This window comes from Pleurodeles waltl, chromosome 7, assembly GCF_031143425.1.
Source record: "Pleurodeles waltl isolate 20211129_DDA chromosome 7, aPleWal1.hap1.20221129, whole genome shotgun sequence".
Lineage (NCBI taxonomy): Eukaryota > Metazoa > Chordata > Amphibia > Caudata > Salamandridae > Pleurodeles > Pleurodeles waltl.
In genome coordinates this window covers 1,552,221,796-1,552,245,040 of record NC_090446.1, presented here as the reverse complement: position 1 = coordinate 1,552,245,040, position 23,245 = coordinate 1,552,221,796, and the positions used below count along the sequence as shown (strand labels likewise).

The 23,245-nt window shown below is 56.1% G+C and overlaps 1 protein-coding gene across 1 annotated transcript in view; it reads left to right on the top strand.

Annotated features, from left to right (window-relative positions):
• The first annotated feature begins 1,772 nt into the window (after window positions 1–1,772).
• The window catches only part of LOC138246698 (serine protease 1-like), a 47,792-nt gene continuing 26,319 nt past the window's right edge, over window positions 1,773–23,245 (top strand). Inside the window, exons 1-2 of the mRNA XM_069201469.1 lie at window positions 1,773–1,891; window positions 19,514–19,670. Of these exons, the coding sequence (XP_069057570.1) occupies window positions 1,852–1,891; window positions 19,514–19,670 (197 nt within the window). The 5' untranslated portion in view covers window positions 1,773–1,851. The remainder of the gene's footprint in view (window positions 1,892–19,513; window positions 19,671–23,245) is intronic.

Sequence of the window (23,245 nt, the reverse complement as noted above, 5' to 3'; positions counted from 1 at the left end):
TTTGTGCAGCAGAGAGGTTCAGGGTGGTGAAGTAGTTTATTGCTGAGATGCTTGGGTTGCTGGAATACTTGGGTTTCTAATGTGTTTGGGCAGCAGAGAGGCTTGGGTGATGAGGTGGTTTGTTGATGAGATGCTGGGTTACTAGTATGTTTGGGCAGCAGAGAGGGTTGGGGTGGATGGGTTGGATTGTCTCTAGATGTTTGGTTTACTAGTGCGTTTTGGCAGCAGAGAGGGTTGGCGAGTGGCCTGTTTTTTTTGTTGAGATGCTTGGGTTACTTGTGTTTTTGGGTGGCAGAGAGGGTTGGGTGGTGAGGTGGTTTGTTGCTGAGATGCTTTTGTTACTGGTGATATTTCGGACACTAGTGTGTTTGGGCAGCAGACAGATTGGATGGTGAGGTGTTTTGTTGATGAGATGCTTGTGTTACTGGTGTGTTTGGGCAGCAGAGAGGGTTGGGTGGTGAAGTGATTTGTTGCTGAGATGCTTGGGTTACTTGTTCGTTTGGGAAGCGGAGAGGGTTGGGGTGTTGAGGTGATTTGTTGTTGAGATGCTTGGGTTACTAGTGTGTTTGGGCAGCGGAGAGGGTTGGTGGATGGTTTGTTGCTGAGATGTTTGGGTTATTATTGTGTTTGGGCAGCAGAGACAGTTGGGTGGTGAAGTGATTTGTTGCTGAGATGCTTCGGTTACTTGTTTGTTTGGGAAGCAGAGAGGGTTGGGTGGTGAGGTGATTTGTTGTTGAGATGCTTGGGTTACTAGTGTGTTTGGGCAGCAGAGAGGGTTGGGGTGATGGGATGGTTTGTTGCTGAGATGCTGGGGTTACCAGTGTGTTTAGTCAGCGAGAGGGTTGGAGTGGTGGGGGATTTGTTGCTGAGATGCTTGGGTTAATGGTGATATTTGGGTTGGTAGTGTGTTTTGGCAGCAGAAAGGGTTGGGTTGTGAGGAGGTTTGTTGCTGAGATGCTTGGGTTTATGGTGATATTTGGGTTGGTAGTGTGTTTAGGCAGCAGCAAGAGTTGGGTTGTGAGGCGGTTTGTTGCTGAGATGCTTGGGTTACTGGTGATATTTGGGTTACTGGTGTGTTTAGGCAGCAGAGAGGGTTGGTGGATGGTTTGTTGCTGAGATGCTTGGGTTATTATTGTGTTTGGGCAGCAGAGAAGGTTGGGGTGGCGAGGTGGCTTGTTGCTGAGATGCTTGGGTTACTGCTGATTTTAGAGTTGTTAGTGTGTGGTCGGTTGCTGTGGAATGTGATAAACTCTGGTTTTGTTCTACTCTGAAGTTTGTGTTGCTGCTGCATTTTGGCTTCTGACATGGATTGAGGTCTGGGATCTTTGGGTTGCTAAGACATTTTGGTTGCTCGGTTACTAAAGCTACTGTGGACTTTGGGTGTCTGGATTGTATCAGCTTCTTGTTTTGATGCCTGGGTGTTTAAGCTGCTGGGTGTTTTGTTTAACGTGCTAGGGTGATTTTGAGGTCCAGGATTAGAAGGGACTCGCCCCAGATGTACCCCTGTTCAGTGTGAGGCTCCTGGATGGAAGCAGCGGGCTTCTCAGAATAGGACTTCCCTGGGAGCTGGTCAGGAGGCCAGCTGTTTATCACTCCGGGTGCTTATCTCACCCTCACAAGCTCAATTATTGCAAGGGTAGCAAACATTGTGAGCCTGGCCTTTGATAAAGAGACCACTTTGGGGATTTAATGAGCTTAGGGTGTGTCCTCTGTGTGAGTGCAGCATGTGCTGCCTTCCCTCAATGCCATGATCGGGAAACCTGAGTTAATCATAAATTTTCTCTCTTGAGTTTAAGGGTATAAACCTGGGGTCGGCCCACAGATGTGCCCAGTAAACCCTCCTGCAGTGACATGATGCTACTTCTGCTGTCGGTGCTTGTTGGAGCAGCAGGTGAGAGCACCACTCTTTGGTGGGCTAGAGAAGAGTGAAGGCTGGCCAGACAGAAGGGGGGACAGTGTTCAGCAGACACCCTATGTCTTAAACAGTACCTGGAATTCTTATGGGGTGTTTTTCTTATGGGGGAGCCTTCAGACGTTCATATCGCCCCATTGTGGCATCCTCATGTAGAAGCCTTCCCATGGTCCTATTACAGCAGTGGAAGTCAGGCCCTGTCTGTGGGGCCACGGGCATGCAAAGGCTACTGGGCCTCATCCGTGGGGACTGTGGCCACTTGTCTGAAAGTCCTCTGCTCTGTCTTGCTAATGCTCTTCCAAACTGGGCCAAGTACAACCCCTTCAGCACTTGACTCTCAGTGGTAGTGATGGCGAGCTGTCACAGGGTTCTTGCGGAGGTTACTGTGGGGACAGCAGGTGAGAGCTTCTCAAGGAGGTGGTGTAGGGGGTCCTCCAGGCTCAGAACTTACTAGGGTACCCAGCAGCCACATGGCATGGTTATCAGTCCCAGTGCTTCTCTTAAGAAAAGTCCTTTACTCTACAAAAAGGTGCAATACGAAACAAAACACAAGATTGTGTTGTATACACGACGTGTAGGTGCAAGTCCAACATTCTTTAAGTGTGACCTACCTCTCAGTCTATCCACCCCCTTCTCAGAGTCTGGAGCCCGGGGTTGTAGTCACTAGTGCAGGAGCAGTGAGTCCTCTCTCTTAGCATACAGTCTCTCCTGTTGGAACAGCCAAACAGTCTCTCTCCTGATCCATTGGCAGGGATGGGCAGGTATGGGCAGTGAAGGGCAGGAATGTGCAGGAATGAACAGTAAAGGGTAGTGATGGTCAGGGATGGCATGAGTGGGCAGGGATGGGCATTATTGGACAGGGATGGGCAGTGGTGGGCCCTAATGAGCAGTGATGGGCACTGATGGACAGGGATAGGCAGTGATGGGCACTGATGGACAGCTATGGGCAGGGATGTGTGGTGAAGGGCAGTGAGGGTCAGGGTTGGGCAGAGATGGGCAGTGATGGGTAGGAATGGCCTTCCACTCACAGTTTGGCTCAGGTGAACTGTGCTGAGCAGCAGCAAGTCATGTTGGAGAACCACACAGGTCGGGCAGAGACAGTTGCAGGTGTGGCTACTTCCGGCTATGGCCTTTTTCTGGGCTCTCAGTGGTGTTAGCAACGACAGATAGGTCTCGCAGTGGCAGCAGACATGGCTCCTCCGATCTGGCGAGTCTCTAGAGGAGTACCGCTGGGCCTCCCTGGGAAGTGGTGATGTTGCAGTCCTTCTTTGAGGTGCTGTGCTCTGGCTGCATCTAAACAGCCTTCGAGGCACTTGGGTCACAGGTGGCCATGTCTGAGCAAGCATGCAGATCTCTATCGCCTTGAGGTCAATCAGTTCTTTGTCAAAGAGTGCCTTGAGGCTGCAGCTTTGCTTTGGAGAGTGAAGTAGTCCTCTCGGCTTACACCAGGTCATTGCTGGATTAGCCACTCAGGCCAGCCCGCTGGGTGATCTCAGATGGGGACCATGGGTTTGCAGGATTCTTCTTCTAGGAAGCAGGCCCACCTGGCCATGGGTCAGGCCACAGCTCCCTAGTCACATGGGTCGCGAGCCTCTTCTGCAGGGACCACAGCACCAGGGTGATCCGGTCTGTCCACACCAACAGTCAGCTCCTCCTGTAGGGTCGGTTCACTCCTCCCCCACTCAGGCTGGACTCCTCAGACTTCCAGGACAAGACAGGCAGTTTTTCAACCAGATCAGGCTCCAGGTGATACCCCTCACTTCTGGGAGTCTGTTCGGCAGACATCAGCTGTTGTTCCTCAGTAGTCTTCTGGGCACCCTTTGAGCACTCCCTCCTTGTTCAGACAGGACTTGGAAATGGAAAAAACATCCACTAGGCGCTAGGTTTGACGAGACTCACAAATGCTCAGTGCCAGAATCCCATCCCCTGTGATAGTGCACTCTGCAATTCCACATAACATAACATAATGTAACAGAGGGGCGTCCCTGCCCACTTTTGGAGCCTACATAGGGGCAGATTGACCCACTCAACACCACCCTTCAGACCCAGATCACACCACCCATGGGACCTCCAGTCTACAACAAGCTTTGAGAGCCAGGTCACCACACCAACCATCGGTCCCAGCCCACACCACCTTGAGGCCCAGCCCACACCACCCTTGAGGCCCAGTTCACACCACCCTTGAGACCCAGCCCACACCACCCTTGAGGCCCAGTTCACACCACCCTTGAGACCCAGTTCACAGCACAAATCTGACCCGCCACACCACCCTTGCGAGCATGCCACGACTCTAGGGACCCAGTTCACACCACCCTTGAGACCCAGCCCACACCACCCTTGAGACCCAGCCCACACCACTCTTGAGACCCAGTCCACACCACCCTTGAGACCCAGTCCACACCACCCTTGAGACCCAGCCCACACCACCCTTGAGACCCAGTTCACACCACCCTTGAGACCCAGCCTACACCACCCTTGAGACCCAGCCCACACCACCTTGAGACCCACTCCACACCACCCTTGACACCCAGTCCACACCACCCTTGAGACCCAGTTCACAGCACATATCTGACCCGCCACACCACCCTTGCGAGCATGCCACGACTCTAGGGACCCAGTCCATACTACTCTTGAGACCCACGTCACACAACTCATGGGGCCCAGTTCACCTCACCCTTTGGATACAGATCACACCACCATATGGGCTCAGTCCACACCACACTTGAGAGTCATGTAACTTCACCCATGAAACTCAGGAAACACCACCTATTAGACTCAGATCACACCACCCATGTTGGCCAGGTCTCTCCAATTTGAGACCCAGGTAACAGCACTCTGAGACCCCCCAGTTCACACCAACTTTGAGAGCTAAATTGCACGATCCATGAGACCCAGGTCACACCACCCTTGAAACCCAGGTCACACCACCCATGGGCCTCACTCCAGATCACCCTTGAGAGCCAGCCCACACCACCCATGGGACCCACTTTACTATCCAGGGGCCCGATTCAAAAAGGTAAACTTGGACCAAAAGTCTAAGTTTAGACCAAAAGTCTACGTTTACTCGTAGTAAAGTTCGAATTAATGTCTAAACTTGGACTTTTGGTCTAAATTTAAGAGTTTTGGTCTAAGTTTACCTTTGTGAATCGGGGCCTAAGAGACACAGGTCTCACCAGCCATGAGACTCAGGTCACAACACCCTAGGGACCCGGTTTACACTACTCCTCAGACCAACATCACACCACACATGGAACCCAGTTCACACCAATCATTTGATTCAGTTCACGATGCCATTTGGACATAGGTCACCTCCCCTTTCAGACTTGGGGGCATAATTACGAGCCCCTTGCAAGGCTGTTGTGCCGTCTGCACAACCCTTGTGATATAGTCCAAATCACTCTTGAGACCCAGTTCTCACCACTTGAGGGCCAAGGGACATCACTCATGGGACCCAGTCCTCACCACTTGAGGGCCCAGGGACATCACTCATGGAACCCAGTCCTCACCACATTGAGGGCCCAGGGACATCACTCGTGAGACCCAGTCCTCACCACTTGAGGGCCCAGGGACATCACTCATGGGGCCCAGTCCTCACCACATTGAGGGCCCAGGGACATCACTCGTGAGACCCAGTCCTCACCACATTGAGGGCCCAGGGACATCACTCATGGGGCCCAGTCCTCACCACATTGAGGGCCCAGGGACATCACTCATGGGGCCCAGGCCACTCCACATTGAGGGCACAGGGACATCACTCATGGGGCCCAGTCCTCACCACATTGAGGGCCCAGGGACATCACTCGTGAGACCCAGTTCTCAACACATTGAGGGCCCAGGGACATCACTCGTGAGACCCAGTTCTCACCACTTGAGGGCCCAGGGACATCACTCATGGGACCCAGTCCTCACCACATTGAGGGCCCAGGGACATCACTCATGGGGCCCAGTTCTCACCACTTGAGGGCCCAGGGACATCACTCGTGAGACCCAGTTCTCACCACTTGAGGGCCCAGGGACATCACTCATGGGACCCAGTCCTCACCACATTGAGGGCCCAGGGACATCACTCATGGGGCCCAGGCCACTCCACATTGAGGGCCCAGGGACATCACTCATGGGGCCCAGTCCTCACCACTTGAGGGCCCAGGGACATCACTGATGGGGCCCAGTCCTCACCACTTGAGGGCCCAGGGACATCACTCATGGGGCCCAGGCCACTCCACATTGAGGGCCCAGGGACATCACTCATGGGGCCCAGTTCTCACCACTTGAGGGCCCAGGGACATCACTCGTGAGACCCAGTTCTCACCACTTGAGGGCCCAGGGACATCACTCATGGGACCCAGTCCTCACCACATTGAGGGCCCAGGGACATCACTCATGGGGCCCAGGCCACTCCACATTGAGGGCCCAGGGACATCACTCATGGGGCCCAGTCCTCACCACTTGAGGGCCCAGGGACATCACTGATGGGGCCCAGTCCTCACCACTTGAGGGCCCAGGGACATCACTCATGGGGCCCAGGCCACTCCACATTGAGGGCCCAGGGACATCACTCATGTGGCCCAGTTCTCACCACATTGAGGGCCCAGGGACATCACTCTTGAGATCCAGTTCTCACCACATTGAGGGCCCAGGGACATCACTCATGGGGCCCAGTTCTCACCACTTGAGGGCCCAGGGACATCACTCGTGAGACCCAGTTCTCACCACTTGAGGGCCCAGGGACATCACTCATGGGACCCAGTCCTCACCACATTGAGGGCCCAGGGACATCACTCATGGGGCCCAGGCCACTCCACATTGAGGGCCCAGGGACATCACTCATGGGGCCCAGTCCTCACCACTTGAGGGCCCAGGGACATCACTGATGGGGCCCAGTCCTCACCACTTGAGGGCCCAGGGACATCACTCATGGGGCCCAGGCCACTCCACATTGAGGGCCCAGGGACATCACTCATGTGGCCCAGTTCTCACCACATTGAGGGCCCAGGGACATCACTCTTGAGATCCAGTTCTCACCACATTGAGGGCCCAGGGACATCACTCTTGAGATCCATTTCTCACCACATTGAGGGCCCAGGGACATCACTCATGGGGCCCAGTCCTCACCACTTGAGGGCCCAGGGACATCTCTCGTGAGACCCACTTCTCAGCACTTGAGGGCCCAGGGACATCACTCGCGAGACCCAGTTCTCACCACTTGAGGGCCCAGGGACATCACTCATGGGGCCCAGTCTTCACCATATTGAGGGCCCAAGGACATCACTCGTGAGACCCAGTCCTCACCACATTGAGGGCCCAGGAACATCACTCGTGAGACCCAGTCCTCACCACTTGAGGGCCCAGGGACATCACTCGTGAGACCCAGTTCTCAACACATTGAGGGCCCAGGGACATCACTCGTGAGACCCAGTTCTCACCACTTGAGGGCCCAGGGACATCACTCATGGGACCCAGTCCTCACCACATTGAGGGCCCAGGGACATCACTCATGGGGCCCAGTCCTCACCACATTGAGGGCCCAGGGACATCACTCATGGGACCCAGTCCTCACCACATTGAGGGCCCAGGGACATCACTCTTGAGACACAGTTCTCACCACATTGAGGGCCCAGGGACATCACTCGTGAGACCCAGTCCTCACCACATTGAGGGCCCAGGGACATCACTCATGGGGCCCAGTCCTCACCACATTGAGGGCCCAGGGACATCACTCATGGGGCCCAGGACACTCCACATTGAGGGCCCAGGGACATCACTCATGGGGCCCAGTCCACACCACATTGAGGGCCCATGGACATCACTCATGGGGCCCAGTCCTACCCACTTGAGGGCCCAGGGACATCACTCTTGAGACCCAGTTCTCAACACATTGAGGGCCCAGGGACATCACTTGTGAGACCCAGTCCTCACCACATTGAGGGCCCAGGGACATCACTTGTGAGACCCAGTTCTCACCACTTGAGGGCCCAGGGACATCACTCGTGAGACCCAGTTCTCACCACAATGAGGGCCCAGGGACATCACTCATGGGGCCCAGTCCTCACCACATTGAGGGCCCAGGGACATCACTCATGGGGCCCAGGCCACTCCACATTGAGGGCCCAGGGACATCACTCATGGGGCCCAGTCCTCACCACATTGAGGGCCCAGGGACATCACTCATGGGGCCCAGTCCTCACCACATTGAGGGCCCAGGGATATCACTTGTGAGACCCAGTCCTCACCACTTGAGGGCCTAGGGACATCACTCGTGAGACCCAGTTCTCACCACATTGAGGGCCCAGGGACATCACTCGTGAGACCCAGTTCTCACCACATTGAGGGCCCAGGGACATCACTCGTGAGACCCAGAGGGCCCAGGGAATTCACTCGTGAGACCCAGTTCTCACCACTTGAGGGCCCAGGGATATCACTCATGGGGCCCAGTCCTCACCACATTGAGGGCCCAGGGACATCACTGGTGAGACCCAGTTCTCACCACTTGAGGGCCCAGGGACATCACTCGTGAGACCCAGTTCTCACCACTTGAGGGCCCAGGGACATCACTCGTGAGACCCAGTTCTCACCACAATGAGGGCCCAGGGACATCACTCATGGGGCACAGTCCTCACCACATTGAGGGCCCAGGGACATCACTCATGTGGCCCAGGCCACTCCACATTGAGGGCCCAGGGACATCACTCATGGGGCCCAGTCCTCACCACATTGAGGGCCCAGGGACATCACTCATGGGGCCCAGTCCTCACCACTTGAGGGCCCAGGGACATCACTCGTGAGACCCAGTTCTCACCACATTGAGGGCCCAGGGACATCACTCATGGGGCCCAGTCCTCACCACATAGAGGGCCCAGGGACATCACTCATGGGGCCCAGGCCACTCAACATTGAGGGCCCAGGGACATCACTCATAGGTCCCAGGCCACTCCACATTGAGGGCCCAGGGACAACACTCATGGGGCCCGGTCCTCACCACATTGAGGGCCCAGGGATATCACTCGTGAGACCCAGTCCTCAACACTTGAGGGCACAGGGACATCACTCGTGAGACCCAGTTCTCACCACATTGAGGGCCCAGGGACATCACTCGTGAGACCCAGTTCTCACCACATTGAGGGCCCAGGGACATCACTCATGGGGTCCAGTCCTCACCACATTGAGGGCCCAGGGACATCACTCATGGGACCCAGGCCACTCCACTTTCAGGGCCCAGGGAATTCACTCATGGGGCCCAGTCCTCACCACATTGAGGGCCCAGGGACATCACTCATGGGGCCCAGGCCACTCCACATTGAGGGCCCAGGGACATCACTCATGGGGCCCAGGCCACTCCACATTGAGGGCCAAGGGACATCACTCATGGGGCCCAGTCCTCACCACATTGAGGGCCCAAGGACATCACTCATGGGGCCCAGGCCACTCAACATTGAGGGCCCAGGGACATGACTCATGGGGCCAAGGCCACTCCACATTGTGGTCCCAGGGACATCGCTCATGGGGCCCAGTCCTTACCACATTGAGGGCCCAGGGACATCACTCATGGGGCCCAGGCCACTCCACATTGAGGGCCCAGGATCATCACTCATGATACCCAGTCCTCACCACATTGAGGGACCAGGGACATCACTCGTGAGACCCAGTTCTCACCACTTGAGGGCCCAGGGACATCACTCATGGGACCCAGTCCTCACCACATTGAGGGCACAGGGACATCACTCGTGAGAACCAGTTCTCACCACATTGAGGGCCCAGGGACATCACTCGTGAGACCCAGTGCTCACCACATTGAGGGCCCAGGGACATCACTTGTGAGTCTCAGTTCTCAACACTTGAGGGCCCAGGGACATCACTCGTGAGACCCAGTTCTCACCACTTGAGGGCCCAGGGACATCACTCATGGGCCCCAGTCCTCACCACATTGAGGGCCCAGAGACATCACTCATGGGGCCCAGTCCTCACCACTTGAGGGTCCAGGGACATCACTCGTGAGACGCAGTTCTCACCACATTGAGGGCCCAGGGACATCACTCGTGAGACCTAGTTCTCACCACTTGAGGGCCCAGGGACATCACTCATGAGACCCAGTCCTCACCACATTGATGGACCAAGGACATCACTCTTGAGACCCAGTTCTCACCACATTGAGGGCCCAGGGACATCACTCTTGGGGCCCAGTCCTCACCACGTTGAGGGCCCAAGGACATCACTCGTGAGACCCAGTCCTCACCACATTGAGGGCCCAGGGACATCACTCGTGAGACCCAGTCCTCACCACTTGAGGGCCCAGGGACATCACTCGTGAGACTCAGTTCTCACCACTTGAGGGCCCAGGGACATCACTCATGGGGCCCAGTCCTCACCACATTTAGGGCCCAGGGACATCACTCATGGGGCCCAGGCTTCACCACTTGAGGGCCCAGGGACATCACTCGTGAGACCCAGTTCTCACCCCATTGAGGGCCCAGGGACATCACTCGTGAGACCCAGTTCTCACCACTTGAGGGCCCAGGGACATCACTCATGAGACCCAGTCCTCACCACATTGAGGGCCCAGGGACATCACTCATGGGGCCCAGTCCTCACCACATTGAGGGCCCAGGGACATCACTCTTGAGACCCAGTTCTCACCACATTGAGGGCCCAGGGACATCACTCGTGGGGCCCAGTCCTCACCGCATTGAGGGCCCAGGGACATCACTCTTGAGACCCAGTTCTCCCCACATTGAGGGCCCAGGGACATCACTCGTGGGGCCCAGTCCTCACCACATTGAGGGCCCAGGGACATCACTTGTGAGACCCAGTCATCACCACATTGAGGACCCAGGGACATCACTCGTGAGACCCAGTCCTCACCACTTGAGGGCACAGGGACATCACTCGTGAGACCCAGTTCTCACCAAATTTAGGGCCCAGGGACATCACTCGTGAGACCCAGTTCTCACCACATTGAGGGCCCAGGGACATCACTCATGGGGCTCAGTCTTCGCCACATTGAGGGCCCAGAGACATCACTCATGGGGCCCAGTCCTCACCACTTGAGGGTCCAGGGACATCACTCGTGAGACCCAGTTCTCACCACATTGAGGGCCCAGGGACATCACTCGTGAGACCCAGTTCTCACCACTTGAGGGCCCAGGGACATCACTTATGAGACGCAGTCCTCACCACATTGAGGGCCCAGGGACATCGCTCATGGGGCCCAGTCCTCACCACTTTGAGGGACCAGGGACATCACTCTTGAGACCCAGTTCTCACCACATTGAGGGCCCAGGGACATCACTCGTGAGACCCAGTCCTCACCACATTGAGGGCCCAGGGACATCACTCGTGAGACCCAGTCCTCACCACTTGAGGGCCCAGGGACATCACTCGTGATACCCAGTTCTCACCACATTGAGGGCCCAGGGACATCACTCGTGAGACCCAGTCCTCACCACATTGAGGGCCCAGGGACATCACTCATGGGGCCCAGGCCACTCAACATTGAGGGCCCAGGGACATCACTCATGGGGCCCAGGCCACTCCACATTGAGGGCCCAGGGACATCACTCATGGGGCCCAGTCTTCACCACATTGAGGGCCCAGAGACATCACTCGTGAGACCCATTCCTCACCACTTGAGGGCCCAGGGACATCACTCGTGAGACCCAGTTCTCACCACATTGAGGGCCCGGGGACATCACTCGTGAGACCCAGTTCTCACCACTTGAGGGCCCAGGGACATCACTCATGGGGCCCAGTCCTCACCACGTTGAGGGCCCAGGGACATCACTCGTGAGACCCAGCTCTCACCACTTGGGGGGCCAGGGACATCACTCGTGAGACCCAGTCCTCACCACATTGAAGGCCCAGGGACATCACTCGTGAGACCCAGTCCTCACCACATTGAGGGCCCAGGGACATCACTCGTGAGACCCAGTTCTCACCACTTGAGGGCCTTGAGGGCCCAGGGACATCATTTGTGAAACCCAGTTCTCACCACTTGAGGGCCCAGGGACATCACTCATGGGGCCCAGTCCTCACCACATTGGGGGCCCAGGGACATCACTCATGGGGCCCAGTCCTCAGCACATTGATGGCCCAGGAACATCACTCATGGGGCCCAGTCCTCACCACATTGAGGGCCCAGGGACATCACTCGTGAGACCCAGCTCTCACCACTTGAGGGCCCAGGGACATCACTCGTGGGACCCAGTTCTCACCACTTGAGGGCCCAGGGACATCACTCTTGAGACCCAGTCCTCACCACTTGAGGGCCCAGGGACATCACTCGTGAGACCCAGTTCTCACCACATTGAGGGCCCAGGGACATCACTCGTGGGACCCAGTTCTCACCCAATTGAGGGCCCAGGGACATCACTCTTGGGGCCCAGTCCTCACCACATTGAGGGCCCAGGGACATCACTCGTGAGACTCAGTTCTCACCACTTGAGGGCCCAGGGACATCACTCGTGAGACTCAGTCCTAACCACATTGAGGGCCCAGGGACATCACTCATGGGGCCCAGTCCTCACCACATTGAGGGCCCAGGGACATCACTCGTGAGACCCAGTTCTCACCACATTGAGGGCCCAGGGACATCACTCATGGGGCCGAGTCCTCACCAGATTGAGGGCCCAGGGACGTCACTCATGGGGCCTAGGCCACTCAACATTGAGGGCCCAGGGACATCACTCATGAGGCCCAGGCCACTCCATATTGAGGGCCCAGGGACATCACTCATGGGGCCCAGTCCTCACCACATTGAGGGCCCAGGGTCATCACTCATGGGGCCCAGGCCACTCCACATTGAGGGCCCAGGGACATCACTCATGGGGCCCAGGCCACTCCACATTGAGGGCCCAGGGACATCACTCATGTGGCCTAGTTCTCACCACTTGAGGGTCCAGGGACATCACTCTTGAGACCCAGTTCTCACCACTTCAGGGTCCAGGGCCATCACTCATGGGGCCCAGTTCTCACCACTTGAGGGCCCAGGGACATCACTCATGGGACCCAGTTCTCACCACATTGAGGGCCCAGGGACATCACTCATGGGGCCCAGTCCTCACCACATAGAGGGCCCAGGGACATCACTAGTGAGGCCAGTCCTCACCACATTGAGGGCCCAGGGACATCACTCATGGGGCCCAGGCCACTCAATATTGAGGGCCCAGGGACATCACTCATGGGGCCCAGGCCACTCCACATTGGGGGCCCAGGGACATCACTCATGGGACCCAGTCCTCACCACATTGAGGGCCCAAGGACATCACTCGTGAGACCCAGTTCTCACCACTTGAGGGCCCAGGGACATCACTCATGGGGCCCAGTCCTCACCACATTGAGGGCCCAGGGACATCACTCATGGGGCCCAGGCCACTCCACATTGAGGGCCCAGGGACATCACTCATGGGACCCAGTCCTCACCACATTGAGGGCCCAGGGAAATCACTCGTGAGACCCAGTTCTCAGCACATTGAGGGCCCAGGGACATCACTCATGGGGCCCAGGCCACTCCACATTGAGGGCCCAGGGACATCACTCATGGGGCCCAGGCCACTCCACATTGAGGGCCCAGGATCATCACTCATGGGGCCCAGTCCTCACCACTTGAGGGCCCAGGGACGTCACTCATGGGGCCCAGGCCACTCCACATTGAGGGCCCAGGATCATCACTCATGGGGCCCAGTTCTCACCACTTGAGGGCCCAGGGACATCACTCTTGGGACCCAGTTCTCACCACTTGAGGGCCCAGGGACATCTCTCTTGAGACCCAGTTCTCACCACTTGAGGGCCCAGGGACATCACTCATGGGGCCCAGGCCACTCCACATTGAGGGCCCAGGGACATCACTCATGGGGCCCAGGCCACTCCACATTGAGGGCCCAGGATCATCACTCATGGGGCCCAGTCCTCACCACTTGCGGGCCAAGGGACATCACTGATGGGGCCCAGTCCTCACCACTTGAGGGCCCAGGGACATCACTCATGGGGTCCAGGCCACTCCACATTGAGGGCCCAGGGACATCACTCATGTGGCCCAGTTCTCACCACATTGAGGGCCCAGGGACATCACTCTTGAGATCCAGTTCTCACCACATTAAGGGCCCAGGGACATCACTCGTGGGGCCCAGTCCTCACCACATTGAGGGCCCAGGGACATCACTCTTGAGATCCAGTTCTCACCACATTGAGGGCCCAGGGACATCACTCGTGGGGCCCAGTCCTCACCACTTGAGTGCCCAGGGACATCTCTTGTGAGACCCAGTTCTCAGCACTTGAGGGCCCAGGGACATCACTCGCGAGACCCAGTTCTCACCACTTGAGGGCCCAGGGACATCACTCATGGGGCCCAGTCTTCACCACATTGAGGGCCCAGGGACATCACTCGTGAGACCCAGTCCTCACCACATTGAGGGCCCAGGGACATCACTCGTGAGACCCAGTCCTCACCACTTGAGGGCCCAGGGACATCACTCGTGAGACCCAGTTCTCACCACATTGAGGGCCCAGGGACATCACTCTTGAGATCCAGTTCTCACCACATTGAGGGCCCAGGGACATCACTCGTGGGGCCCAGTCCTCACCACTTGAGGGCCCAGGGACATCTCTCGTGAGACCCAGTTCTCAGCACTTGAGGGCCCAGGGACATCACTCGCGAGACCCAGTTCTCACCACTTGAGGGCCCAGGGACATCACTCATGGGGCCCAGTCTTCATAACATTGAGGGCCCAGGGACATCACTCGTGAGACCCAGTCCTCACCACATTGAGGGCCCAGGAACATCACTCGTGAGACCCAGTCCTCACCACTTGAGGGCCCAGGGACATCACTCATGGGGCCCAGTCCTCACCACATTGAGGGCCCAGGGACATCACTCTTGGGGCCCAGTCCTCACCACTTGAGGGCCCAGGGACATCACTCGTGAGACCCAGTTCTCACCACATTGAGGGCCCAGGGACATCTCTCGTGAGACCCAGTTCTCACCACTTGAGGGCCCAGGGACATCACTCTTGAGACCCAGTTCTCACCACTTGAGGGCCCAGGGAAATCACTCATGGGGCCCAGTTCTCACCACTTGAGGGCCCAGGGACATCACTCATGGGGCCCAGTCCTCACCACATTGAGGGCCCAGGGACATCACTCGTGAGACCCAGTCCTCACCACATTGAGGGCCCAGGGACATCACTCTTGAGATCCAGTTCTCACCACATTGAGGGCCCAGGGACATCACTCGTGAGACCACGTTCTCACCACTTGAGGGCCCAGGGACATCACTCATGGGGCCCAGTCCTCACCACATTGAGGGCCCAGGGACATCACTCATGGGGCCCAGGCCACTCCACATTGAGGGCCCAGGGACATCACTCGTGGGGCCCAGTCCTCTCCACATTGAGGGCCCAGGGACATCACTCGTGGGGCCCAGTCCTCATCACATTGAGGGCCCAGGGACATCACTCGTGAGACCCAGTTCTCACCACTTGAGGGCCCAGGGACATCACTCGTGAGACCCAGTCCTCACCACTTGAGGGCCCAGGGACATCACTCATGGGGCCCAGTTCTCACCACATTGAGGGCCCAGGGACATCACTCGTGAGACCCAGTTCTCACCCCATTGAGGGCCCAAGGACATCACTCGTGAGACCCAGTTCTCACCACTTGAGGGCGCAGGGACATCACTCATGGGACCCAGTTCTCACCACTTGAGGGCCCAGGGACATCACTCATGGGACCCAGTCCTCACCACATTGAGGGCCCAGAGACATCACTCGTGGGGCCTAGTCCTCATCACATTGAGGGCCCAGGGACATCACTCATGGGGACCAGTCCTCACCACATTGAGGGCCCAGGGACATCACTCATGGGGCCCAGTCCTCACCACATTGAGGGCCCAGGAACATCACTCATGGGGCCCATTCCTCACCACATTGAGGGCCCAGGTACATCACTCGTGAGACCCAGTTCTCACCCCATTGAGGGCCCAGGGACATCACTCTTGAGACCCAGTCCTCACAACATTGAGGGCCCAGGGACATCACTCGTGGGGCCCAGTCCTCACCACATTGAGGGCCCAGGGACATCACTCGTGGGGCCCAGGCCACTCCACATTGAGGGCCCAGGGACATCACTCATGGGGCTCAGTCTTCTCCACATTGAGGGCCCAGGGACATCACTCGTGGGGCCCAGTCCTCACCAGATTGATGGCCCAGGGACATCACTCATGGGGCCCAGGCCACTCCACATTGGGGGCCCAGGGACATCACTCGTGAGACCCAGTCCTCACCACATTGAGGGCCAAGGGACATCACTCTTGAGATCCAGTTCTCACCACATTGGGGGCCCAGGGACATCACTCGTGGGGCCCAGTTCTCACCACTTGGGGGCCCAGGGACATCACTCATGGGGCCCAGTCCTCACCACATTGAGGGCCCAGGGACATCACTCGTGGGGCCCAGTCCTCACCACATTGAGGGCCCAGGGACATCACTCGTGGGGCCCAGTTCTCACCACATTGAGGGCCCAGGGACATCACTCATGGGGCCCAGTTCTCACCACATTGAGGGCCCAGGGACATCACTTGTGGGGCCCAGTCCTCACCACATTGAGGGCCCAGGGACATCACTCGTGGGGCCCAGTTCTCACCACTTGGGGGCCCAGGGACATCACTCATGGGGCCCAGGCCACTCCACATTGAGGGCCCAGGGACATCACTCGTGGGGCCCAGTCCTCACCACATTGAGGGCCCAGGGACATCACTCGTGGGGCCCAGTCCTCACCACATTGAGGGCCCAGGGACATCACTCGTGGGGCCCAGTCCTCACCACATTGAGGGCCCAGGGACATCACTCGTGGGGCCCAGTCCTCACCACATTGAGGGCCCAGGGACATCACTCGTGGGGCCCAGTCCTCACCACATTGAGGGCCCAGGGACATCACTCGTGGGGCCCAGTCCTCACCACATTGAGGGCCCAGGGACATCACTCGTGGGGCCCAGTCCTCACCACATTGAGGGCCCAGGGACATCACTCGTGGGGCCCAGTTCTCACCACATTGAGGGCCCAGGGACATCACTCGTGGGGCCCAGGCCGCTCCACCGTGGACTAGTCACAGTCAGTGGTACTTGTCCAGGGGAAGAGCAGCAAATGAATGAATCCCCTAAATAGTAATGATTGAGACTTCGGGGCTCCAGTGAATGAAAAAGAAATGTATCAGTCAACGTGTGACGAGCTCCTGATCAGCAGTAGGTCCAGGCCCAGGAACTCAGTGCCGCAGGAAGGAGGTGACACTGGAAGGAGGTTTGTGGCCAGTGTGGGGCACTGGTCCATACTCAGGGCTTTCTGAATGTTGCTGACCATCACGCACCGGGGACCCTGTAGCTTTGGGCCTCATGGCCGGCAGTGTCCGGGCGGCTGCAGATGTTTGTGGGTCCTGTGGGACATCTGCCCTCAAGTTGTCCTCAGACAGCTGAGCCTTGTCCGTGTCCTCCTAGTCATGTCTTCTGCTCTAGGGAAGTCCACAGCCTCTGGGGTCCTGTGGCCTCAACCTCTCCCAGCTTCTGTGAACATCACCATTTGGGGGGGACACTGTCCTCTTTTATTGGAAAAAGGCACATCTGCAATGTGCATTCATTACTACATCAGAGGACTTGGTTTACACAATGCATATAGTCCCTGAAAACAAACACACACACAACACACAGATACACATACACACAACACACAACACACACAACACAACACACATATATAAACACACACAACACATACAACACACACACAGCACACACAACACACTCACACATCACACACACATGCACACAAACAACACACAACACACACATAACACACATGCACACACACAACAAACATGCACACTTGCAGACACACACTCTCACACAAACATAGAAGCACACGAACACACACACAAACAAAACACCCACACACATGCACACACACAAACATAGACACACACACACACACACATGGAGGAAGTGGGGTGACAGTCTGAGCTGAAGAGGCTTCACAATGCAGTGTTTGTAGTTCCTCCCTCTGGGGCACAGCTGTGAGTACACACTCACAAAAACATACAAGCACACATATATACACACACAAACACACATGCACACATACACACATACAAGCACACACACTAAGTGAGGTGCCAGACGAGCTGAAGATGCTTTACAATGCAGCGTTTGTAGTTCCTCCCTCTGGGGCACAGCTGTGAGGACACACACACACTTCACAAAGCACTTTTCACGGCTTATCAGGCTTCCAGGAAGCAGCAACACTCCCCTGTGGGAGCCCCGTCTTATCCAGCCCTGTATCCTGCTGGGGGTAGCGCACAGCCTGGAGTCAGCCCGAGACAGCCACAGAGGGCAGCAGGGCAGAGCAGGGGTGGGGTTGGAAAGAAGGCCCTGGTTGTGTGTACAAATAACCCCACGGCTGAACATGCCACCCATGGATTGCACTGGAGAGCGACCCAAGACTTGACAGGACATGTGTGGCCCACATGTGTAACAGGCAGGGGGACATTTCTGACTAGCCACATGGATCTCTGAGTGGGACATGTCTGACTGTCGTACATGTGATGAGAAGGGAAGCATCTAATGTACCCACATTGAGTTCGCACAGGGACATGTCTGACGAGCCCACGTGTAGTTTTGAGTGGAACATGTCTGATGAGCCCACATAGAGTTCTGAGTGGGACATGTCTGATGAGCAAACATGTTGTTCTGAGTGGGACATGTCTGACAAGTCCACATGTTGTTCTGAGTGGGAAATGTCTGACGAGCCCACATGTAGTGACATGTTCTGAGTGGGACATGTCTGACGAGCACACATGTAGTGACATGTTCTGAGTGGGACATGTCTGACGAGCCCACACGTAGTTGTGAGTGGGACATGTCTGACGAGCCCATATGTAGTTCTGAGTGGGACATGTCTGACGAGCCCACACGTAGTTCTGAGTGGGACATGTCTGATGTGATGTGATGGGAGGGGACGCATCTAACGTGCACACATTGAGTTCACACGGGTATATGTCTGATGAGCCCACATGTAGTTCTGAGTGGGACATGTCTGACGAGCCCACATGTAGTTCTGAGTGGGACATGTCTGATGGGATGTGGTGTGATGGGAGGGGACGCTTCTAATGTGCACACATTGAGTCCACACGGGTATATGTCTGATGAGCCCACATGTAGTTCTGAGTGGGACATGTCTGACGAGCCCACATGTAGTGGCATGTTCTGAGTGGGACATGTCTGACGAGCCCACATGTAGTTCTGAGTGGGACATGTCTGATGGGATGTGGTGTGATGGGAGGGGACGCTTCTAACGTGCACACATTGAGTCCACACGGGTGTATGTCTGACGAGCCCTCATGGAGCTCCGAGGAAGAAGGTCCTACCACCACTTGGAGTGCACTGAGGGGTGTGTGACCCCCACACACTGAGAGGCGCAGCCACTGCCACTGACAGGCTCCAGTGACCCCCCCACTCCCAGAGGTCAGACGCTGTGTGGGCACCACACCCCCACAGGCACTACCCCCGCCTCCGGAGCTCACTCACAAGCAGGGATCAGACATCTCACTGAGGTCCGTTTCTCTCCCCAGCTGCTGCCCCATGGGCTGAAGAGAAGATCGTCGGAGGCTACGAGTGTCCTGTCCACTCTCAGCCGTGGCAAGTGTCCCTGAACTATGGCTACCACTTCTGCGGGGGCTCCCTCATCAACGACCAGTGGGTGGTGTCTGCTGCCCACTGCTGGTACAAGTAAGTCATCACAGCTTCCGTGCGCCTTGAGGCCTGCTGATGCCGCAGCCCGCCTGCAGGAGGCGCTCCGGCCTCTTCCCAGTGCTTGTGCTCTTGTCATGGTTTCGGATTTTCTGTCAGTGTGCCGACATTTTTCATCATTTAGTTGCTCCTGTGAGTGACCTCCTACATCCCCCGTTCATCCTTCATCCCCTGCCTTAGCTCCTTTGTCCTCTCTCGCTTCCTGTGTGCCCTGCAGTCAGTGCCACGCACTGAACGCTCACCTCGCCTTCTCTCGCTCTCCTCCTTTAACCTCCTCTTCTGTCTCGCAGCGGCAAGCACCCACCGGGCACTCCTTTGTCACTCCCTCACAATATTCAGTCTCTTCTCACTGTCGGTTGCAGTCTCAGAGCCACCGTCACCTTCCCGCCTCTCCGGTGTTCTACCTTAATATCAATTCCAAAACACCCTTCTCAGGAATGGGGCCTCTCCTCTTGGAGGGGGCATCCCTCCCAGCTTCACAAATCCACACATGGATCTCCTCTTGGAGGGGGCATCCCTCCCAGCTTCACAAATCCACACATGGATCTGCTCTTGGAGGGGGCAACCCTCCCAGCTTCACAGATCCACACATGGATCTGCTCTTGGAGAGGGCATCCCTGCCAGCTTCACAGATCCACACATGGATCTCCTCTTGGAGAGGGCATCCCTGCCAACTTCACAGATCCACACATGGATCTGCTCTTGGAGAGGGCATCCCTGCCAGCTTCACAGATCCACACATGGATCTCCTCTTGGAGAGGGCATCCCTGCCAACTTCACAAATCCACACATGGATCTCCTCTTGGAGGGGGCATCCCTGCCAGGGGGGGCATCCCTGCCAGCTTCACAGATCCACACATGGATCTCCTCTTGGAGAGGGCATCTCTGCCAACTTCACAAATCCACACATGGATCTCCTCTTGGAGAGGGCATCCCTCCCAGCTTTACAGATCCACACATGGATCTCCTCTTGGAGGGGGCATCCCTGCCAGCTTCACATATCCACACATGGATCTGCTCTTGGAGGGGGCATCCCTCCCATATGCCCCCAGCTTCACGGATCCACACATGGATCTCCTCTTGGAGGGGGCATCCCTGCCAGCTTCACATATCCACACATGGATCTCCTCTTGGAGGGGGCATCCCTCCCATATGCCCCCAGCTTCACGGATCCACACATGGATCTCCTCTTGGAGGGGGCATCCCTGCCAGCTTCACAGATCCACACATGGATCTCCTCTTGGAGGGGGCATCCCTCCCAGCTTCACAGATCCACACATGGATCTCCTCTTGGAGGGGGCATCCCTGCCAGCTTCACAGATCCACACATGGATCTCCTCTTGGAGGGGGCATCCCTGCCAGCTTCACAGATCCACACATGGATCTGCTCTTGGAGGGGGCATCCCTCCCAGCTTCACAGATCCACACATGGATCTGCTCTTGGAGGGGGCATCCCTGCCAGGGGGGGCATCCCTGCCAGCTTCACATATCCACACATGGATCTCCTCTTGGAGGGGGCATCCCTGCCAGCTTCACATATCCACACATGGATCTGCTCTTGGAGGGGGCATCCCTCCCATATGCCCCCAGCTTCACGGATCCACACATGGATCTCCTCTTGGAGGGGGCATCCCTGCCAGCTTCACATATCCACACAAGGATCTCCTCTTGGAGGGGGCATCCCTCCCATATGCCCCCAGCTTCACGGATCCACACATGGATCTCCTCTTGGAGGGGGCATCCCTGCCAGCTTCACAGATCCACACATGGATCTCCTCTTGGAGGGGGCATCCCTCCCAGCTTCACAGATCCACACATGGATCTCCTCTTGGAGGGGGCATCCCTGCCAGCTTCACAGATCCACACATGGATCTCCTCTTGGAGGGGGCATCCCTGCCAGCTTCACAGATCCACACATGGATCTGCTCTTGGAGGGGGCATCCCTCCCAGCTTCACAGATCCACACATGGATCTGCTCTTGGAGGGGGCATCCCTGCCAGGGGGGGCATCCCTGCCAGCTTCACATATCCACACATGGATCTCCTCTTGGAGGGGGCATCCCTCCCATATGCCCCCAGCTTCACGGATCCACACATGGATCTCCTCTTGGAGGGGGCATCCCTGCCAGCTTCACAGATCCACACATGGATCTCCTCTTGGAGGGGGCATCCCTCCCAGCTTCACAGATCCACACATGGATCTCCTCTTGGAGGGGGCATCCCTGCCAGCTTCACAGATCCACACATGGATCTCCTCTTGGAGGGGGCATCCCTGCCAGCTTCACAGATCCACACATGGATCTGCTCTTGGAGGGGGCATCCCTGCCAGCTTCACAGATCCACACATGGATCTGCTCTTGGAGGGGGCATCCCCACCAACTTCACAAATCCACACATGGATCTGGGAGGATCTCTGCTCAGGCCCTGTTACTTACACAACCAGCAGACAATCTCCAAAGAGTGCGTTTTCATTTCAAGCAGTACCAACAATTTTATACTAAGGGACATAAAACAATAAAACTCCCAAACCAATTTAGAAAAATAGAAAAGATGATAATGAGCAACACACTAAGGTCATCCTTGCCAAAGATGTTATGGAGTCTAAGAAATGGCATTCAAGCTCTTCTTGAGGGGCGCGGTCACCGGTTGTGGCCACCAAGGGTCCCTCCAAGTCAGACACATCATCACTGACCCCCGCTGAAGACACTGATTTAGGCACCAAACTCTCAGAGGGACGAACATGGACTTCGTAGGTGCCGAGGTCCTTCGCAGGGGGATGGATTTGCCGCTCTGCTCCTGCAAAGGTTTTACTTTCAGACTTATCTTTGGATGTTCAAAGCAATTTTACACTCATAAAAGTCAAATTTGAGCCTTTGCAACTGCAACATTGCCTTTTTAAAATGTACAAAACCAGAATTACCATTCTGTATATCATACAGAATCAGAATTTGGGTTTCAGATAACATACAGAGTCGGTATATGGAAGGGGCGTGTAAATGGCGTCCCTTCCAAATATTGCAACTGATCCAAAAATATAAAACATTTTACCACCACAATCCAAATTGTTGATAACCTTTTGAAAGCCAGACGACACCCCTAAGAGTCCCCTCCTACTTTGTGAATGTTGACAAAAACATTTTTAGAAGTTGGCAGTGGTCCATGGGACCACTGCCTCTGCCTAAAAAAATATTTGTAAAATTATTCATTTTCTTTTTTTGAGCACACCCCATTTATTTAAAAGCAATCACAGACATGGAGGTCGGCAGACACCAGTAGGCCACCCTGCTCGTGAATCTAACTGTAGGGGCTCTAAATTCGTGACCTGTCTCATGCATATTAATGTTGTAGGTTGAATTGCAACCCTCTGTGAATCATTGTTTTGTGAACTAACCTATTAATACGGAGGTTGGTTCTCAAAATATAATACTTTTTGTAGAAGTCTGTGTGCGAATTGCTCTCACATGTACCAAATCCATTTTAGTAGAGCCTTAAAAAGAAGTCACAAATCATTATTTGATGCAATTTACAAATTATTTTTAGGAATCTGTGTACATG